Below are 21,903 nucleotides of genomic sequence, written 5' to 3' on the forward strand. Positions count from 1 at the left end.
ATAATTATTGGGAAATGCATGGAAAAGACATTGAATGATAAAGCGGGGAGATTGATGTCTCTGTATTGACTGACATGCATGGCATTCCCTTTTGAAAAAGCAATGGAAGTCAATGTAAAGTTATATGTAATCCAATGTAATATAAAGAAGATTATGATGATAATATAAATAAAATAAGTAAATAAATAAATAAATAAATGTCAGGCACGTAGGTGTGTGTGCCCGATCAAGAGGTGAAGGAAAAAGGATTTTGGTGTGACTACAGCCCACAGGGGAATGTTTTCTCTCTGCAGAGTTCCACATGCCCTCTGGCATCAAAATACAAAAAAATAAAAAGTGTTTTGAGAGTTAGCCAAAACTTTAGCAAAAAAAATGCCTGTGAAAGCTTTACCAGAGTCCTTGTCCACCGCCACAATAGCCTTGCTCTTTTCTGTCTCATTAAACAAAGGTGGTTTTGCAAGTTTCCATGGGAAATTATTAGGCATCTACCTTACAGTCCTGATTTGGCTTTGACTTAATTATCTATCTTTTTTTAAAAAAATCTTTAAAGGGTGTCCATTCTTCTTCAGTTAATAATGTAAAGACACTGTACTGGGGGCTGGCAGGTGGCAGCATGTTGGTTAAGGTGTTGTACTCCCACATGGCAGACTGCAATTTGAGTCCCAGACCTGGTCGCTTGGTTTCTCATTTTCCCTTTTTCTCTTTCTGTCTCACACTGGTCAAACTTAAAAATAATAATGGGGCAGGCAGGTGGCATGATGGTTGAGGGTGCTGGACTTTCACATGGCTGACTGCGGTTGGAGTCCCAGACCTGGCAGCTTGCTTTCTCACTTTCCCCCTCTCTCTCTCACTCTGTCCCTCTCTAGTCAAATTATAAATAAATAAATAAAGTTAAATAAAGTTAAAAATAATAACAACAACAACAAATAAATAAATAAATATTAAAAAAAAAAAAAACAGTACTGACTTGGTTACATTCCCAGAACCCTCATAGGAATGGACTAAATGGCTGCTATCATCACTTTTTATTTTTTTAAGAATTTGTTTTGTTTTATTTATTTATTTATTTAGCTATAGGGTACATGTGCTTGACAGAGAGATAAAAAGCAAGAAATTACCTTCCACAGGGCATGACCACACTATAGTCCCATCTCCTCCATTCTCCTCTTGCGATTTTGGGCATGCATACACACGTGCCCAGTGTGTTTCAAGCTGCCGGGTCCACAAGTCCAGTGACATACCATTACACATACTAGTTCTTCTTGTGAACTTTTTTTTTTTTAAGAGGTTTATGCCTTAGGGTGCATGCTTTCGTAAGAGAGACAGAGACAGTGAGAAAGAAGATGAGAAATCACCCCCTTGGGAGGGATGGCCATGTCTTAACACCTCCATTCTCCTCCCGGAATCTTGGGCATGTGTGCACATGTACCGGTGTGTTTCAAGGCACTGGGTCTGGGACTCGTGCAGCAGTCAGCTGCGTGGGAGTCTAGCTATGTAACCACTACACCATCTGCTGGTCTCAATCTGTGAACTTTTTGAAGTCTCCCTATTTATTTTTCCTAATGCTATACAGAAGTGTTCCAGAGGAATACAGAGGTGTTCCAATATGGCCTTTGAAACACCCAGGTTTTCTTCCTCGTTAAAGGGATATTTTGAGATATACAATGTGGGATGAATGATTGTGTATATTTTCATGTATGATCATATTTATTTAAGTTTTGTTGTAGAGTTTATGCACACTTACTGCAGAGAGAGAATGAGAGAGAGAAACTGAGAAAGAGGGGATGGCCCCATTATAATCACTTCTCTCAGGATTTTGGGCATGCACACACACATGCCTGGCATTTTTCAAGCCACCACGTCCAGGACTCAAAATGCAGAATTGGCCATGTGGTATCCAGCATCTTAACCACCACATCACCTGCTGTCCCCAAATTTCTATTGTTTATTAATTACCCCATCCAAGGTATTGTGTTAGGCGTGTGGTTTATCCTAAAGGGATTTTTGTTTTTCCTTCCAGAACAAAAGGCCCTGAGGAAGATAGTTACTAACAATAGTTTAGCACCTCAAGAACGTTATGGCCTAGGTCTCCAATTCTCTTGCACTTTTCCTCAGCGATGAAGATAGATGCTGCAGTTTGTCATCACATCTGTATTCTAGGAAGAAAGGAGGAAAGATTTTTCATCTGAAAACAGTAGCTTTCTCAAAAGCCCTCATTAGATTTCCATTCACATCTGACAAAAAGTAGGTAAAGGGGTTCCCAATAAGTACAAATGTTAGAAAATAAAGCTTTTTTTTTTTAATTTCTTTCTTTTTTTTTTTTTTTTTGAGAGTTTTTTTTACTATAGGGCACGTGTGCTCGCCAGACAGACAGACAGAGAGACAGAAAGCGAGAAATCACTCCCCAGAGGGGATGGCCACGCCGCAATCCCTTCTCCTCCATTCTCCTCTCGGGATCTTGGGCACGCACACACACAAACCCGGCGTGGGTTTTAAGCCACCGGGTCCGGGACACGAACCGTGGTCGACTACATGGGAGCCCAGTGACATAGCCATTACGCTAACTGCTGGTTCCCAGAAAATAAAGCTTTTAAAGCTAGACAGGTGACTGTCACCAACAAATTTGGCTCTATTGGTAAGAGTGGAGAGGAGATACTGAGTCAGCAACTAACTGCATACTACATAAATTCATTTAACCTGAAGCCTCCAAACGTTTGAGATTTCCAATTTTATGGCTTATAGTTGAACTTAGTACATCTTTAAATGAAGCAACATGCATAGACAGATGTATATTATAAATATACAGGAATTTGTGACTGAATCATTATTAGATCCTATCTGCATCTATTGGGTAGTCATAAAAGCCATTATGTATTTTCTATGCAATAATGTGCCATGACTTCCAATGACCCAATATTTTAGGAAGTTTTGAGGTTTTATAATTAGTAACTAACCACATGGTACTTCTGGGTTTTGAATTGAACAAAGAAAACAGATGAGGTCAGATTATCTGCTTTATTCGTGGTAAAGATAAACTAAAGAACACACTTGGACTGGAAAATAAAATGGAATGTCTTCCTTTCCCCCAAGACACACCCCAGGATGAGCTTATAGGAAGAGGGCTTTGGCTAAAAGGTGGCCATGTATATCACTCAGAGTACTTACCAAGTGTGTGAAGAACACAGAGAGCAGAAAATCGTGTACTCTGAAAGATATACATGGCCACCTTTTAGCCAAAGCCCTGAGGGAGTGCCAACAAAACATGAGCTCCCATGGGGAGTGAGGAAAATGAAATAAGTAAGTCTCAATATTTCATGAGCTCTCTTCTATTTTATGGGCTCAGGCAGGAATGTGAAAAGAGGAAGAGACAAGTTACCCACGTATAAAACATAATTTTTGGTTACAATTTTCATGAATAGTCCCTGAAAATTGTTCATTTTGTGAGAACATTCAGTAAAGGTCAGAACCTGTTATAAAAATATAATTAGGAAACTCAAGCAACATTATTCCTAAAATATAACCCATTAAAAAAAATCCATAATCTAAAATAGTAAGTCCAAAAAGACCTTGGCCTAAATAATCGTGCTTATTAAAATACAATGTGTTCTTAAATAAATACAACTAAAAATTAAAAAAATACAATGTGTTCATATAAAAGTATTTGCTTTTCTCTTTTTTTAAAAAAAATTATTTTATTTATTATTATTATTTAAATCTGACCAGAGAGAGAGAGGGAAAGTGAGAAAGCAAGCCAACAGGTCTGAGACTTGAACTGTAGTTGGCCATGTGGTAGTCTAGCGCCTTAACCACCACACCACCTGGTTGTCCCAAATATTTCCTTTTTTTTTTTTTGATTCCCTACTCTTTTTTTTGTTAATTTATTTATTTTATATTCATTCACAGAACATCATAACATCGTAGAAAATGCTATTTCCCCATCCAGAATAGTTTATTGGTTTAATCATTCATGTTATTGTCCAAATAATTTTCTATTTCATTCCTTATATATTTTCTTTCTTTCTTTCTTTTTTTGATTCCCTGTCATTTTCCACTCTCCTCCCACTCTGTCTCTGGTACCTACAGTTGCTATAGTTGCTTTCCATTCTTTTTTTCCCACATTTTATTCATTTGCAAAATATCTTAATTAATCTACATACTTTCAATAGCAAGTTCAGTGGATATGTACATATCTGTGAACACATGTCTGACTAGGCATGAAACTCAGTGAGTAGAGTGAAAATACTATAAAGTAACACCTAGCTGAGGCTGTATAGCTTACTACAGTCATTAGATTTTTTTTAAAAAATAATTATTTTATTTAACTTTATTTATTTTAATTTAACCAGAGAGAAAGATAGAGAGAGGGAAAGTGAGAAAGTAAGCCACCAAGTCTGGGACTCGAACCACAGTTGGCCATGTGGGAGTCCAGCACCCTTGACCAACACGCCACTTTCTGGAGCCCTAAATAGGTTGTTTTGTTTTGTTTTGTTTTGCTATAGGGCATGTGTGCTCTCCAGAAAGACAGAGAGAGAGACAGACAGAAAGCAAGAAATCATCCCCCAGGGGGGATGGTCACGCCACAATCCCTTCTCCTTCATTCTCCTCTCGGGATCTTGGGCATGCACGCACACGCGCCCAGCGTGAGTTTAAGCCACCAGGTCCAGGACTCAAATCGTGGTCGACTACATGGGAGTCCAGCAACATAGCCATTACGCTAACTGCTGGTTCCCTAAATAGGTATCTTTAAAAATAATTTTTGATTTCAAGAAAAGCAGTTTTAGCTTTAATAAATCGAAATCAAAAACTGTTAAGAGAAATTTGCTTAAGACTTAAAGCCTGGAAACAGGTTAGGATTCTGTTCAAATTGTAGGCACATGAACCTATCAACGGCTCAAAGGAAGACAAAAATCCTTAAATCTGGAAAACAAAGCATAGAAGAAAGTCAAGAATGCTTTAGTCAAAGTCATTAAAATTCTATTTTACCAGTTCAGTCTCATGTACTTAATCTCTTTTGTTGTGGTCAGATCTTTCAGTTTAAATTCTGGAAGATAACATTCAACACTGAACTTGCCCTTACCAAGTTGGCCGTTTTCTTGGTTGTTTTTGAACTCTTATTTCTGTGTGCTTGTATTTAGCTTTTCTGGTATAGCACTGCGTTCAGAACTTCTTGGAGAGCTGGTCTGATATTGGTAAATTCTTTCAGGTGTTGTTTACCTGAGAATGTTTTTGTCTTTTCTTCTCATATGAAGGATAATCTTGCTGGGTATAGTAGTATTCTTTGTTGAAATTGTTTTTCATTTAACACTTTGAATTTATTTTCCTATTCTTTCCTTGCTTGTATTGTTTCTGATGAGAGATCTGTTGCCTGATGGGATATCCTTTGAAAGTAACTGGATGTTTCTCTCTTGCCAATTATAGTATCTTGTCTTTGTCTGTGTTTTTGGTCCATCTGGTATAATGTGTCTTGAAGATCTTCTTGGGTTGATTCTACTTGGGGTCCTTTCAATTTCTTGGGTCTGGATCATAGAATGCCTCTCTAGGTTTGGAAAGTTTTCTTCCAGAATTTCATGGAATAGATTATCAATGCCCTTATTAGTCTCTTCACCTCCTGGGATACTGATTATCCAGATGCTTGGATGTTTAATGGAATCTAGTATTTCTTGTATATTTTTCTCATTTTTTGGACTATTTTCTGTCTTTGTTGTGGATTTTTCTAGGGCAAAGATTCTGTCTTCTACATCTGAGGTTTGATCTTCCGTATGATCTAATCTTCTTTTAATACTTTCAAGGGAGGTTTTGATTTTTCTATATTACAGCCTTTGTCCCTAACAGTTCCATTTGATTCTTTTTTATGGTGTATATGTCCTCTTTCAGACTGTGCAAGAACTTCCTCACTGCCTGGAACTTGTGGACTCTTTTCCATCGAGTCTTCTGGAGTTCATTGTCTCTCTTCTCTTGTATCTCTGTTAGCTTTGTCACTATGAATATTCTAAATTCTTTATCTGACATTTCTGTGATTTCCATTGTACTGTCTATGAATGAAGAAGAGTTATTCTTTTCCCGTGGAGGAAAGGTATTTTTTTGCTTTCTCATATTTCTTGTGCCCCTGAGAGCATTTCTGGTCATCTAGTAGATTGTACATTTCTTCCTAATTCTTGAAGTTCAGTCTGAGCGTTCAGAGGTGTGCAGGAGAAGGTTATCTTCAATCTTTCTTCTGTTTCATTTTTCACCCTTTGTGCATCAGATCCAGAGGGATTTGAGGAATATTTTGACCCTAATAGTATTCAGATGTTTGGATACCATTCACTTAGACCTGTCTAGATACTCAGCACGTGGAGGCTGAGCAGTCAAGGGATGAAGGTAAAATAAAAAGGAAAACAAAACAAAAACACACAAAAAATTAAACATTTTGTTTTAAAAAGTGAAAACTGCATGGGGCAATTTTTCACAACTCAGATGCAGACTTCTCAGAAGGCCCGCATTTTTGCCTCTCCTAAATGCGAGGAGGGAAAGGTGATAATTAGCAAGATAAAGGATGATCTGAGAGCCAAGAAAATACTTTACCTTAAAAACTTAAAAAAAAAAAAAAAATTAAAGAGAGACAGAAGGATAGAGGCTGCCCTACCACTTGAGATTGGGGTCTGGAGAATAAAGTCTCAGCAGAAAATCTTCAGTGGTCTTAGTCCCTTAAAGGAATTGTTCACAGCTCAGATGCAGGGGATGCTCCAGCATTTGCTTTTTCTAAGTTGGATACCAAGAGAGCATCTATTGGGTTGTTATGATGTATTTTTGCATAGAAAACAGGCCAAGTTCACAGTTAGAGTCACAGATTTGGAGGCTTGGAAAATATGCCAGGTATGTGTGCCTGCATGCCTAAAATCATGAGAGCAGACTGGAGAAGGAATGAAGGGATCACAGCATGGCCATCCCCCTGGAAGGTGATTTCTCACTTTCCCTCCCTCTCTCTAGTGAGTGCACATTCTGCATAGCTAAATAAATAAATAAATAAATAAATAAATAAATAAATAAATAAATAAATAAATAAAGTAATGAGAACATTTATGACTAAATTTCTGTCAAATTTCCTCCCTTGGACTCTCAGAAATAGAACCCTAAGTCCAGCTTCAGTGGTGCTGGCAGTAGAGTGATCTGCAGTGCTGGAATCCATGTGGCTGACCACAACACAGGTTTGGATCCCTGGTCAATCTGGAACACACAGTGTGGGTGGCCAAGGTCCTGATAATCTAGACGGCTGGAGGAAGCAGATGGTGATGTGATGATACCCTGTCAACGGTGCCCCACTCTCACATATGTGTGTATGCATGTACTACTATGAATAAAATAAACTTTTGGGTTTTATTAAAGAAGAAAAGAAATGGAATCCTAAATCAAAGTACAGAAAATATTTAAGGGTTTGATATACCTTGACAAACTGCTTTCTAAAGAATGTTTTTCAATATACCTTTCCATTAACCTACCTCAAAATGATCTTCTACATTCACAGCAGTAGTACTAAAAAAATTACTCAATAAATGAAATCTGGCTGAAATGATACAGGTTTCCAAATAATTTTCTCTTATTTTAATATTTTTAATGTTGTATTTTTCACAGATTAGGGTTTCACTCCTATCCATCTTACTTTCTTTTAGAAGAATGATGAACCTCTTACAGCCTCTTCATAATGAGTAACTGGAAATCAGTGTACCAGAAAAGAACAAAGGGTTCTTGGCTACAGACCTCCATCTGAATTCTAGCTCTGGTGTTTAAAGACTGTGGGACTTTAGGCAGTTACCTAGTCTCTCTGGGTGTAATTTTCTTCTCTAAAAACAGAACACACCATCTGCCACACAGGTGGTTCTGTGTGAAAAAAGAAATAATGTGAAAAGGTTTTACAGAGAACCTGACACAGAGTAAGCACTCAAATACTTGCCAAATGGCCCAGCCATGGTGGCAGGTTCTGCTAAGATGCTGTGTTCTGGAGGCTGGGACCACATGCGAAGATTGGGTTTGGTTTGGAGTTCGGACTAGAGGGCAGGCGTAGTGGCACATGCCTATATTCTCAGCCACTTGTGAAAGCTGAGTCAGGAAGTCTGCAATAGAAAGAGCCTGCCCTCCCACCACAGCAAAAGAAGCGCAGCAACTGTGGCACAGTCACCTGTAAAGGCTGGATGTTAAACGGCACTGCAGGTTTGAATCTCTGCATTGGCCAAAAACACGCCAAGCACAATGCTCAGGATTCTGAGGATCTGGAGGGCTAAAAAATTAGATCTCAACATACTGAAACTCATTCTAGGGTGCATGCACTCGCTGAAGAGACAGGCAGACAGAAAACAAGAAATCACCCCCCCCTAGAGGGGATGGCCATGTGACAATTCCTTCTTCATTCTCCTCTTGGGATTTTGGGCACGCACGCACACCTGACATGAATTTTGAGCCACCAGATCCGGAACTTGAACTGCGGTCGACTACGAGGGAGTCCAGCAACATAACCATTATGCCATCTGCTAGTTCCATGCTGTCATATTTTCAAATTTATGTCAAGGGGCTGGCAGGTGGTATTGTGCTTAAGGTGCTGGACTCCCACATGGCCGACCATGATTCAAAAGTCCCAGATCTGGAGGCTTGTTTCCTACTTTCCCTTTTTCTCTCTCTGGTTAAACAAATAATAAGAATGATAATAAACCAAATAAAGCAATTCTTTAAAAAAGTGTAGACCAGCCGATGGTGTAATAGTTATATCACTGGATTCCCAGTAGACCACAGTGCAAATCCTGGATCCCGTGGCTTGAAATTCATGCCAGGCAGGTGTGTGTGTGCATGCCCAAAATCCCAAGAGGAGAATGGAGAAGAGATTGTGGCGTGGCCATACCCCTGGTGTGTGATTTCTCGCTTCCTGTCTCTTGTCTCTCCAGTGAGAGTGCACATGCCCTACAGTAAAAATCTCTCAAAAAATTGTGTCAAATGACAAGAGTAATATTGTCAATCTAATAGACAAAGCTTATGGCAACTACATTAAATCTATACATTAAAAAAAAAAAACACCTGGCACAAAATAAGCATTAAACATATTTGTTTACATAGTAATATAGCAATAAAGTGATTACTTTAAAATTCACCAGGATAATTAAACTCATAAGTAGGGTGAATTTGTATATGTACACTTTACAGTTTTCCTCATCTGGAATAAGGTATTATTCTTGGTTTAGAGTCAAGAATTAAAAAAAAAAGGGGGGGTGGGCTGGCAGGCAGCATGGTGATTGGGGTTGCTGGACTCCCACATGGTCAACTGCTGTTTCAAGTCCTGGACCTGGTGACTTGCTTTCTCACTTTCTCTCTCTCTCTCTCCCTCCCTCTCTGATCAAATTAAAATGAATAAATAAATAAACTTAATAAAATAATTCTTTAAAATAAATAGGCTAGAGCTGATTTTTGCCACTGCTATAAGTGCTTAAACAGGGAAAAAAATATAGGTCTAGAAAATATGAAACTTTTTACTCTCCTTGCAGATTCACAATCCACTAAGACAATGATTATAGTAGCCCATGTGGTTCTTATCTAAGTTAAACAAATGAGCAGAATTTCATAATTCATAGAATACAAGATACCAGTTTAGTCATTTTAAGTACTAACACAGAAAGCCTGACAATTTAACTTTGATGCCAAACCTAAACTTATGCCATTTAAGATGCGTCCTAATGTCAGGTATTTTAAAATAAATTTTTATGTTTAGAATTATTTTATTATTATTCTCTTTTTATTTGATCAGAGTGAGAGGGGGGAGAGGGAAAGTGAGAAAGGCACCAGGTCCAGGACCCAAACCATGGTCCGACCATGATTCAAAAGTCCCAGATCTGGAGGCTTGTTTCCTACTTTCCCTTTTTCTCTCTCTGGTTAAACAAATAATAAGAATGATAATAAACCAAATAAAGCAATTCTTTAAAAAAGTGTAGACCAGCCGATGGTGTAATAGTTATATCACTGGATTCCCAGTAGACCACAGTGCAAATCCTGGATCCCGTGGCTTGAAATTCATGCCAGGCAGGTGTGTGTGTGCATGCCCAAAATCCCAAGAGGAGAATGGAGAAGAGATTGTGGCGTGGCCATACCCCTGGTGTGTGATTTCTCGCTTCCTGTCTCTTGTCTCTCCAGTGAGAGTGCACATGCCCTACAGTAAAAATCTCTCAAAAAATTGTGTCAAATGACAAGAGTAATATTGTCAATCTAATAGACAAAGCTTATGGCAACTACATTAAATCTATACATTAAAAAAAAAAAACACCTGGCACAAAATAAGCATTAAACATATTTGTTTACATAGTAATATAGCAATAAAGTGATTACTTTAAAATTCACCAGGATAATTAAACTCATAAGTAGGGTGAATTTGTATATGTACACTTTACAGTTTTCCTCATCTGGAATAAGGTATTATTCTTGGTTTAGAGTCAAGAATTAAAAAAAAAAGGGGGGGTGGGCTGGCAGGCAGCATGGTGATTGGGGTTGCTGGACTCCCACATGGTCAACTGCTGTTTCAAGTCCTGGACCTGGTGACTTGCTTTCTCACTTTCTCTCTCTCTCTCTCCCTCCCTCTCTGATCAAATTAAAATGAATAAATAAATAAACTTAATAAAATAATTCTTTAAAATAAATAGGCTAGAGCTGATTTTTGCCACTGCTATAAGTGCTTAAACAGGGAAAAAAATATAGGTCTAGAAAATATGAAACTTTTTACTCTCCTTGCAGATTCACAATCCACTAAGACAATGATTATAGTAGCCCATGTGGTTCTTATCTAAGTTAAACAAATGAGCAGAATTTCATAATTCATAGAATACAAGATACCAGTTTAGTCATTTTAAGTACTAACACAGAAAGCCTGACAATTTAACTTTGATGCCAAACCTAAACTTATGCCATTTAAGATGCGTCCTAATGTCAGGTATTTTAAAATAAATTTTTATGTTTAGAATTATTTTATTATTATTCTCTTTTTATTTGATCAGAGTGAGAGGGGGGAGAGGGAAAGTGAGAAAGGCACCAGGTCCAGGACCCAAACCATGGTCAGCCATGTGGGAAGCCCAGCACCCTAACTACTACACCACCTGCCAGTCCCTTTTTAATATTTTTTAGAGAGGATGAGCGGGTGGTGTGGTGGTTAGGGTGCTAGACACTCCCACAGTTCGAGTCCCGGACCTGGTGCCTTTCTCACTTCCACTCTCTCTCTCTCTCTCTCTGGTCAAATTAAAATAAGTGAATAAATAAAATTAAAATAAATCAAATAATTCTTTAAAAAAAATTTTTTTTGGAGAGGTTTTTGCTATAGGGCCGTGTGCTTGCCAGAAAGACAGAGATAGATAGAAAGCGAGAAATCATTACCCAGGGCGGATGGCCACACCGCAATCCCTTCTCTTCCATTCTCAGGATCTTGGGCATGCACACACATGTGCCTGGCGTTAGCTTAAGCCACCGGGTCTGAGACTCGAACCACAGTTGACTACATGGGAGTTCAGTGACAGAGCCATTACGCTAACTGCTGGTCCCTAAAAAAATTTTAGAGAGATTTTTGTTATAGGCACAGTGCATGTGCTTGCTGGAGAAGACAGAGTAGAGACAAAAAGCAAGAAATCACCCCCCTTCTGCAATCCCTTCTCCTTTATCCTCTCAGGATTTTGAGTGCACACAAACACATGCCTGGTGTGTTTCAAGTCTCCAGGTCGAAGACATGAACCGAGGTCATCCATGTGGGAGTCCAACAACATAACCACTATGCCATCTGCTGGACTTTTTTTAAAAGTCCATCTTAGAGTAGATTAAATAGAATTCAAGCCAAGTGGTATCAATATCTCTTCACAATATTAACAAACCACATTAACAAGTTTGAAGTATGTTGGCTCCTGATTATTCAGATTCTCTATGAAGGGGAGGTCACCTACTGGCTAAACTTTATTTGTAAGCCCAAAATCAATATTCATGGTGCTTTCAGACTCACGCAAGCACTATGGCTGGCTTATTTGCTTTGTGCTTTTTGTCAGTGACTTTGTTGTCTAAAATAGCTCCCAAACATAACTGCTGTCTAGTGTTCCTAAGTTCTCTAAGACCATGATGTGCCTCTCATAAAAATCAAGTGTGTTAGACAAGCTTTTTCCTTGCGAGAGTTATGGCAGTAAATTCTATCTGAATGCAGCAATGGTGCATACTAAAGCCTTTTTTTAAGAGATTTTTGCTACAGGTCACGTACACTCCTTGGAGAGGCAGAGACAGAGTGAGAAATAGCCCCTGTGGGAAGTATGGCCACACTGAAATCTGTTCTCCACTCTCTCAGGATTTTGGGCACATATGTACATGCGCCCATTATGAGTTTTGAGGTGCAGTAGTCAGTCTCATGGGAGTCCAGCACCTTAGCCACTATCCCACCTGCTGGCCCCAAGGAAGGCATTTTTAATAGAAACATATATATAAGACAAGGTTATGTATTGGTCAGTTAGTCAAACTATGTAACAATGGGCCAGCAGGTGTCTTGATGGTTAGGGCACTGGATTCCCACATCGCTACAATGGTTCAAGTCCCAAAGCTGGTGGCTTGCTTTCTCACTTTCCCTCTCCTGTCTCTCTCTGGTGGGCATTTGCACATGCCCTATAGCAAATTAAATAATAAATAATTCTTTAAAAAAAAAAAAAGTTTAACCAGAGGCTTGCAGACATCTAACCTTGTATTTTTTTCTAGAAGTAATGTTTGGTATTTGCTGGAACTTTGTAGAATAACTATGGAGAATACCAAGAATCACCTGTATCAGACACCTAAGGCCTTTGCTATCATTCTTTTCTTTATACACTCAATTTCATTATATACTAATCTTCTCCAAAATATATGGAATGCACAAGCAAAACCTGAACTTTCCTGAAAGGAAAAGCTGGTTCAGATAAATGGAACACCATCAGGTTCCCAAACAGAAAAAATGATCATTGTAAAATATCTCTTCCCTTTCAAATATATTCCTCTTATTTTGTGGAGTGACCAGAATTTCATATTCAATAAAGACCAGTATCAGACATACTTTTAACCGTCTCTAGAAAATGTCTGCTACTGGGGCCAGCAGGTGGCATGGTGGTTTATTGTACTGGATTCCCACATGCCCAACTGTGGTTTGAGCCTCAGACCTGTTGGCTTGCTCTCTCCTTTTCCCTCTCTGTCTCTATCTGGTCAAATTTAAAAAAAAAAAAAAAAAAAAAGGAATACTTATATTTTAAAAAATGAAAATGTCTTCTACTGGTTTATGATAGTCTTAACATTAAGGAAAGACTGTCAACGTTAGGTCTTCAGAAACAAGTACTATTCTGTTAGTAAATGTCATGACATCTATTACACCGAATCACTTTGATTGCTGTTATCAATACCTTTTGAAATAGTAAGCCACCCTTTCTATAACAGAAGAAAAGATACTGTTAAAACTGATTTTCCATTATTTTACTTATGATTTTCTATTATACTCAGGCTAAATGTCTTAAAACTAAATTTCACGTATAAAGTTTTAAGCTTCATGTGGTATCAGTGTGCAAAATGTATTCTGGGGATGAGGAATGGGAACAAGAGAAGAATGTTACAGTCTATTGTTTTCTATTCACATTGCAATGCTTCCTATTTTATAGTTAATGACAATAATCAAACAGCTTTTTCTTCACACAATTTAAGCAATTCCACGTAAAAATAAAATAACCTCTAGTGGAATAAACTTAACCTGTGGTTTCTTACATTTAAACTGTTACTAGATTATTTCACAGGGCAAACATCTTAGATTCTAAAATTCTCAAAAGTTAAAACCTTTTATATAATATGCCGTTTGACTTAAAATGAGTTGCTAATTCAGTTTTTAGAATGGACAAAACATTACTCTTCATGATAGTAGTTATAATTTGCTATTATGTATAAATTTCTATTTAACATCTGCCTCCCTTGAGTCTACAAGCACCATAAGGTCAGGAACCAACTGTTTACTTAACACTTGTGCTGGACCTTTTCCATTTGACTCCTTCAAATCCCCTCTCCACTTTGCCTTCTGCTACGTTATAACCAATGAAAGTACTAACAAATAAGAGGACGGAAAAGAATGGAATCCACGTATTTATTCTCAGGGTTACCTTTTTTCTTTTTTAAAGATATTTTTTGCTGGGACCAGCAGTTAGCGTAATGGCCATGTTGCTGGACTCCCATGTAGTTGACCGCGGTTCGCGTCCTGGACCCAGTGGCTTAAAACTTACGCCAGGCGTGTGTGCGTGCGTGCCCAAGATCCCGAGAGGAGAAGGGATTGCGGCGTGGCCATCCTCTTGGGGGGTGATTTCTCGCTTTCTGTCTGTATGTCTGGCAAGCGCACGCGCCCTATAGCAAAAAAACTTCTCCAAAAAAAAAAAAAAAAAAACACTTCACATGCGTAATTAAAATATACATTTAGGAACCCCATACCCTCAAGGTTAGGTTTATTCTCTTTGTAAAAAAACAAATAGCAGTAAGCTTTATAAGGAAATGTATACATTAACATTTTTCTTCTAAGTTCGATGATTTAAAACAATTTTTTGGAAACCCTAATTAATTACTGAAAAAAGTGAATTTGCTGTCAAAGTTAAGTTTTTTCCTTTTGTTCCTAAGATTCCATGTAAAAAACACTTTACAGGGCCAGCTTGTGGCACAGTGCTTTAAGGTAGATGGGTCCCACATGGATGAGAGTGGGTGAGTCTGGGGCTTGGAGGTGTGATATGCTTGGTGCCAAAAATTCAAAGAGAAGATAGTAAAAGAGGAGAAAGGATTTCAGTGTGTGGTGGTTCTCCATTTGGAAAAAGATGCTTTCTCCCCAACCCCAGCCCCCACCTCAAGAGGGCACATGCCCTCCACAGAAAAAAAAAAAAAAAAAAAAAAAAAAAAAAGGGCAAAGCACTTCTTGAAGGTACAGTAATGTGAACTGATAGGAACAGTTAACATTAACTGATTTTTCAGCACTGCACACAATGGATAATTTAGTGAACATTACGTGCAGGTTAAAGTCCAGAGAACATAAAACATTAAGAATGACACAAAACCAATGACTCCTTATTTATACGACAAGTTATCCCTCTTTAACGTAAGTCTCCCAGGAGTGAAAAACCAGGAAATGAGAGCCAATTTTAGATTCCATTCTAAAAGAATTTTTTTTTTTTTAAGAATTACTTTATTTAACCTTATTTATTATTTTCCAGTTTGATCAGAAATGTGAAAGTGGGAAAGCAAGCCACCAGGTCCAGGATCTGAACCATGGTCAGCCATGTGGGAGTCCAGCACCTTTAACCACACCACCTGCCGGCCCCAAAGAACTTTAGTTTTTGAAATATCAAAAAGAACGTATTATTTCACCTGTAGGTAGATTCTATAGAATGAGAGCTAGAATAAAGCAATAAAATGCATATTAAGTGCAAGTGAAGGAGACTCGCAGTTGGCGTGATGGCTATGTCGTTGGACTCCCTTGTAGTCGATTGAGGTTCAAATCCCAGACCTGGTGTCTTAAACTCATGCTGGTCGCATGTATGTGCACGTCCAAGATCCTGAGAGGAGAATGAAAGTGAAGGGATTGCGAGGTGGCCATTCCCCCTGGGGGGTGATTTCTCGCCATCCATCTGTCTTTCTGGTGAGCATACGCACCCTATAGCAAAAACCTCTCAAAAAAAAAAAAAAAAGTGCAAGTGAAGTAAAAAAGACACATATTCTTACATATTCACAATAAAAGATATATTTTTGTTCCAAAAAAATCAAAGTTTGATCATCTAAGAATGGAACTACCTGGCAGAAATGTGCTCACTGTTATTTCAGGAATACATGAAAAACTATCATTTTAGTTTAAGTCAAAAGACAACTTTCCCACATTTATGTTTATTAAAAACTGACATAAACAAACAAAACCTGTACAAAAAAAATACCCCAAATCACTTATCACTTTGAAACAGTAATTGTTAGAAACATTATCGCCTAGGACCCCCTCTTCCTCTGCCCCGGCCACGTCCTCTTCCTCTTCCTCGGCCTCGGCCTCTTCCTGCAACTAAGAGAAAAGGAAAAGAAAGCAAGTTAGATTCTCTTCTGCATTAACGTTACTTGAACACTACAAGCAGGATTATCACCCCTGTAACTCAATTAGCTATAGTGAAGAAAACTTTACCTTTTTCTTTTTCAAAATTATTTATTTAACTCTACTTATGCATTCATTCATTTTTTTAAAATTTGACTAGAGAGAGAGAGTGAGAGAGCAAGCCACCAGGTCCAGGACTCAAACCATGGTCAGCCACGTGGGAGCACTCAGCGCCTTAACCACCACGCCACCTGCTGGTCCCAAATTTGTTTTTCTTTTAAAGGATGGTTTATTTCATTTTATTCATTCATTTTTTTTCTAATTTAACCAGAGTGAGACATACAGAGAAACAGAGGGAAAGTGAGGAAGCAAGCCACGAGGTCCAGGTCCTGATTGGCCATGTGGAAGTGTCCAGCACCTTAACCACCTTAACCACTATGCCACCTGCTGGTTTCCAGTAAAGAAAACTTTAACTCTGCTTCTCAAATGTGCTATCTCAAAGTTCCCTTCATGCCTAACACAATATTGTACAGAACAAAGAACTGCCAGCCTAAAGACATTTATTTCATTTAAATTTGTTTAGTGAGAAAGTTATCAAAATTACAGCAATTTTTCTTCCTACCAGGACTAAAATTCAACATGAAATAAAATACAAATCATCTGAACCTCATACAAGATATAGGAGAGTATCAACAGAACATAGCATGAACACCCTGTGCCAGATTTTCAGTTACTGAATAGATTTCAAGCAAGTTAATCATTCCTTAAAAGCAAAAAGAATAAGTCTATAAGGCTAGCAGGTGCCGTGGTGGGGTTGAGAGTTCGGACTCCTACATGGCTGACCCTTGCTTTCTCACTTTCTATCTCTCTCCAGTCAAACTGAAAAATAATAATTTAAAAAATCTAATATTTCTTTTCTTTTTCAAGAGAGATTTTTGCTATAGGGCGAGTGTGCACGCCAGACAGGGAGGGACAGAGAGACAGAAAGTGAGAAATCACCCCCTGGGGGGATGACCACATCTCAATCCTGTCTCCATTCTCTCCTCCTAGGATCTTGGGCATGCACGCACATGTGTATAGCTTGCGTCTTAAGCCCCTAGGTCCAGGGCTTGAACCCCAGTTGATTATGTGGGAGTCCAGCGATGTAACCATTATGCCATCTGCTGAGACCAATAAATATTTCTTAATAAAAAGTCTAGGACTTTTGTTAAGCAAAGTGGAGTGACCACACCTATCTTTTTGTTCTTTTTTTTTTTTTTTTTTACATTTGTTACAGGGTGCTTGTACTTGCTAGAGAGGGAAAATGAAAAAGCATCCTACAAGGGGGATGGCCACACAGCAGGCCCCTCCTCCATTCTCTTGGGATTTTGGTCATGCACACACACGTGCTTAGCATGTTTTTCAAGCCACCAAGTCTTGGACTTGAACTGCACAGTCAGCTATGTGGGATCCAGTCACCATAAACCACCACACCACTGGCTTGGGCTAGACCACACCTATCTTTAATTCCTATCTTTAATATTATTTTGAAATAATATTCATAATAGAAAAATAAAAATGATAAATACCCATGAGGACAAAAAGAAAGGCAGACAAAATACAGAGGATAAAAAAGATTTCAAGAACATTTTAAATCAAAAGTAAATTGAGAACTGTGAAAGTTTAGTGAAGAGAAAGTAACATCCGAAAAAACTAGGGCTTTAGAAGAAAGAGGTGAGATGATATGAGCCAGGAGGCTACAAACAGAAAAAAATGGTTGACAATCTATATGGAAGATTAAGGCTGGCAAGTCCTCTTCCTACCTTGCAAAACCAATCATTTCCCTTCCTCTCTCTGGCATGGGCACATGCCCTATAGCAAAAATGTCTCAAAAACAACAAAAATTTTTTTTTTCTTAGTTCTTGTTATGGGGGATATGCGATAGCCACAGAGAGGAGGGAGAGGGAGAGAGACAGACAGACAGACACAGAACGTGAGAAATCAACTCCCAGGGGATGGTCATACAGTAACTCCTTCTCCTATCAGGATTTTGGGCATGTGTGCACATGTGCCTGGCATATTTTTCAAGCTGTAGGATCCTGGACTCAAAAAGCCACACTGCCTTAATCTCCATACCACCAGCTGTCCCAAGACTAATTCTTCATGAAACTTATTTAGTTACATATATAAGTCATGATAGAAAGTATATTTCTTACTGTGGAGGGGGACAAAAATGTCTCGAAATTACTATCTTTTTTGGTTGTTATATAGAATTATTTTAAAACTTTATTTGTTATTATTATTTTCCAGTTTTATCAGAAAGAGAGAAAGGGAAAGTGAGAAAGCAAGTCACCAGGTCCAGGACTTGAACAGTGGTCGACCACGTGGGAGTCCAGTGCTCTTAAAAGAGCTCTTCAAAGTTACTATCGCAAATGAACACCTAACAAAACACTCATCGATTTCCTCTCACCTTGCTCTTACAATGCTGGCAAGACATTTGGGGAAGGCCACACTGAAATCCCTTCTCCTCTAATCTACTGTTGGGATTTTGGTTGCACGCACCCACACACACCTAGCATGAATTTCAAACCACCAAGTCTATGACTCAAACTACAGTGGGCAATCTGGGAATCAAGCGACCTAACCATCGTACTATCTGCCTGTCCTACCAGACAAACCTCTTGCAATGTAGGTGAGTGGAAATTTTTCCTGAGAAAAACAGATCTGGAAAAGCCTTTCAAATCTGAAATTTTGGGTCTCCTTAGTGAGGAGGCAAACTCACTTCCGAACACCACACAACAGTGAAACTCATGATATGAGAAGTCCAGCTTTGTTCCCTAGAACTTTCCCTCTTTTCCCCCCCATAACTTTCTCTTTAAAGCTCCTTGTTTAAGGCCTCTGGAGCCGAGCAGGGTTGAGGAGATACTTTTTTTCCCTCTCCCTCCTTTCCTCCTCTCTTTCCTTCCCCGCCTCGGTCCACTGGAGCCTGCTAGGGCAAGCAAACCGACACACATCTATAGATTTCTTGGGAACCAGCAGTTAGCGTAATGGTTATGTCACTGGACTCCCACGTAGTCGACCGCGGTTTGCATCCCAGACCCGGTGGCTTAAAACTCACGCCGGGCACGTATGCATGTGTGCCCAAGATCCCAGGAGGAGAATGGAGAAGAGATTGTGCGTGACCATCCCCCCCGGGGGGTGATTTCTCGCCTTCTGTCTCTCTGTCTGGCGAGCGCGCGTGCCCTATAGCAAAAACCTCTCAAAAAAAAAAAAATCTACAGATTTCTTCAAACTCAAAATCTCATTGCGCCAATACTTTTGCACAGAACTCTTACTTACATGTCTCATCAAAACTCCAGAATGAACATCAAAAGGAAAACATTTAAAGTTGATGATATGTTATCAAAAGTACAGAAAATGAAAGGAGAGCAAGAATCTCATAGCTTATCAGCTCATTTGCAGTTTACATTTATTGGTTTCTTCCACCAAAACAATAAGCCATCACAAAACTCAGGAAATGAACAAAATTCTGTTACCCTAGAAGTCCTGCTTGTGAAAGTTTGCCACAAAAAACGAAAGGATGTGGGAACAGCAGTTAGCGTAATGGCTATGTCACTGGACTCCCACGTAGTCGACCACGGTTCGAGTCCTGGACCCAGTGGCTTAAACTCACACCGGGCATGTGTGCGTGCGTGCCCAAGATCCCGAGAGGAGAATGGAGGAGAAGGGATTGAGGAATTGCCATCTCCCCTGGGGGGTGATTTCTTGTTTTCTGTCTCTCTGTCTCTCTCTGTCTGGCGAGCGAAAACCTCTCCAAAAAAAAAAAAGGAATTTAAATTGTCCTATAAGGCAAGTTCCCACAGGTAAAAAGCAGGTGCCTTTGAATCCTGACCTCAAACAAAACCTGGAAATTTCCCATCTCTTGCAGTTTCCAGTAATGAATTTGAACCTAGTAACAGCCATAAGGTGAAGTCTTACTCATTACTATTTGGAATGACTCATCTAGGAAGAAGAGAATTTAATGGAATGATTAATGGAGAAGCCAATGAAAATATTGATGTCAATGAAGAACTTCCAGCCAGAAGAAAATGAAATCGTGAAGACGGAGAAAAGACATTTGTTGCACAAATGACTGTATTTGATAAAAACGTGTGCTTACAGCTTTTAGATGGGGAATACGAAGTAGTCATACAGGATATGGAAGAATGTCCAATAAGCAAGAAAAGAGCAACATGGGAGACTATTTTTGATGGGAAGAGGCTGCCTTCATTTGAAACATTTTCTCAGGGACCTTCATTGCAGTGCACTCTGTTGCAGTTCACTCTTTGCTGGACAGAAATCAATGATAAATCTACAGTTCCTACTGCCAAACCTCTTGCAACTAGAAATTCAGAGTGTCCATCAAGAAAACAAGCCAGGTTCAGTTAAACCTACTCATACTTAAACTATTGCTGTTACAGATCTACAAACAAGAAAAGATACTTCAAATGAAAACCGACAAAAATTAAGAATATTTCATGAGTTTCTGTATAACAAGACAACAAACTGAAGCAACAGACAACCTCTATTGCCCTTGGTGAACACTGAACTGTCACAAACTATATAGTTTACTCAAGCACTTAAACTCTGTCATAGCAGATTTATTTTCAATTGTTTATCATCCAAAAGGTACTAGGATAGATGTTTCTATCAATGAGTGTTATGATGGCTCCTATGCAGGAAATCCAAAGGCTATTCATTGTCAAACTGGATTTACTTTTAGTTGCGATGGACCAGTGAAGAGAACACCTATCACACACATTCTTGCATGCAGGCCAAAACGAACAAAAGCAAGCACGTCTGAATTTCTCAAATCTGAAGATGGAGAAGTGGAACAGTAATGAACTTACAGCAGTGGCAACAATTGTCTGTATTTTCATAGTGATAACTGTTTACCTCTCCATCCATAGGAAATGGAAATAGTGAAGATGAAAAAAACCCTAAATGGCTAAAAGAAAAAACCATTACACAAATTGAAGAATTTTCTGATGTTAATGAAGGAGAGAAAGAAGTAATGAACTATGGAATCTCCATGTCATGAAGAACGGGTAGGGTGTTTATAAATTAAATACTCCATTATTCTTAAAAAAAAAAAAAAAAAAAAAAAAAAAAGAAAAAAAAAAAAACCAGCTCCTTGTTAAATAGTAATAGGTGGCCAAAGCTCTTATATTTCAGAAAAGTATTCAATGTAAAAAACTAAATAATCTCTTTCCCACTAAACAAGATGACAGGTGAAAAAATTACGAAGCAGGGTACTAAGGAGAAGAAACCTGAAGCCAAGAATGCTGATGCCAGTGGCAAGGTTAAAAAGGGTGACCCCAAGGCTAAAAACCAAGAAGGGGAAGCCCCATTGCAGTTGAAACCTGGTCCTAGGTTCAGGGCTTTGGCTGATACTCCCGGTCTGCCACGTATTCCAGGAAGGCCATGTATGAGAGGAAACACTCGGCCACTAAATCCAGGATGGAAAAGAAAAAGAGGTTCTTATGACTGTTATAAAACCAGTCGTGGAGGGAACCAGCAGTTAGTGTAATGGCTATTGCTGGATTCCCACATAGTTGACCATGGTTTGCGTCCTGGACCCGGTAGCTTAAAACTCACGCCGGGCGCATGTGCGTGCGTGCCCAAGGTCCCGAGAGGAGTGAAGGGGAGGGGAGGGGACTGTGGCATGACCATCCCCCCTGGGGGGTGATTTCTCGCTTTCTGTCTGTCTCTGTCTGTCTGGCGACCACACGCGCCCTATAGCAAAAACCTCTCAAAAAAAAAAAAAACCAGAAGGTGCTATAAACCTCAAAAACAAGTAG

At 39.0% G+C, this 21,903-nt stretch overlaps 1 protein-coding gene and 1 pseudogene across 1 annotated transcript in view; one reads left to right on the forward strand and one right to left on the reverse strand.

Moving 5' to 3' along the window:
• Positions 1–15,857: 15,857 nt before the first annotated feature.
• The window catches only part of SNRPD1 (small nuclear ribonucleoprotein D1 polypeptide), a 21,012-nt gene continuing 14,966 nt past the window's right edge, over positions 15,858–21,903 (reverse strand). Inside the window, exon 4 of the mRNA XM_006151597.3 lies at positions 15,858–16,057. Within this exon, the coding sequence (XP_006151659.1) occupies positions 15,981–16,057 (77 nt within the window). The 3' untranslated portion in view covers positions 15,858–15,980. The remainder of the gene's footprint in view (positions 16,058–21,903) is intronic.
• Positions 19,337–21,154, forward strand: LOC102473551 (polycomb protein SUZ12-like; annotated as a pseudogene).

The sequence above is a fragment of the Tupaia chinensis genome, unplaced genomic scaffold, assembly GCF_000334495.1.
Source record: "Tupaia chinensis unplaced genomic scaffold, TupChi_1.0 Scaffold000320_2, whole genome shotgun sequence".
Lineage (NCBI taxonomy): Eukaryota > Metazoa > Chordata > Mammalia > Scandentia > Tupaiidae > Tupaia > Tupaia belangeri.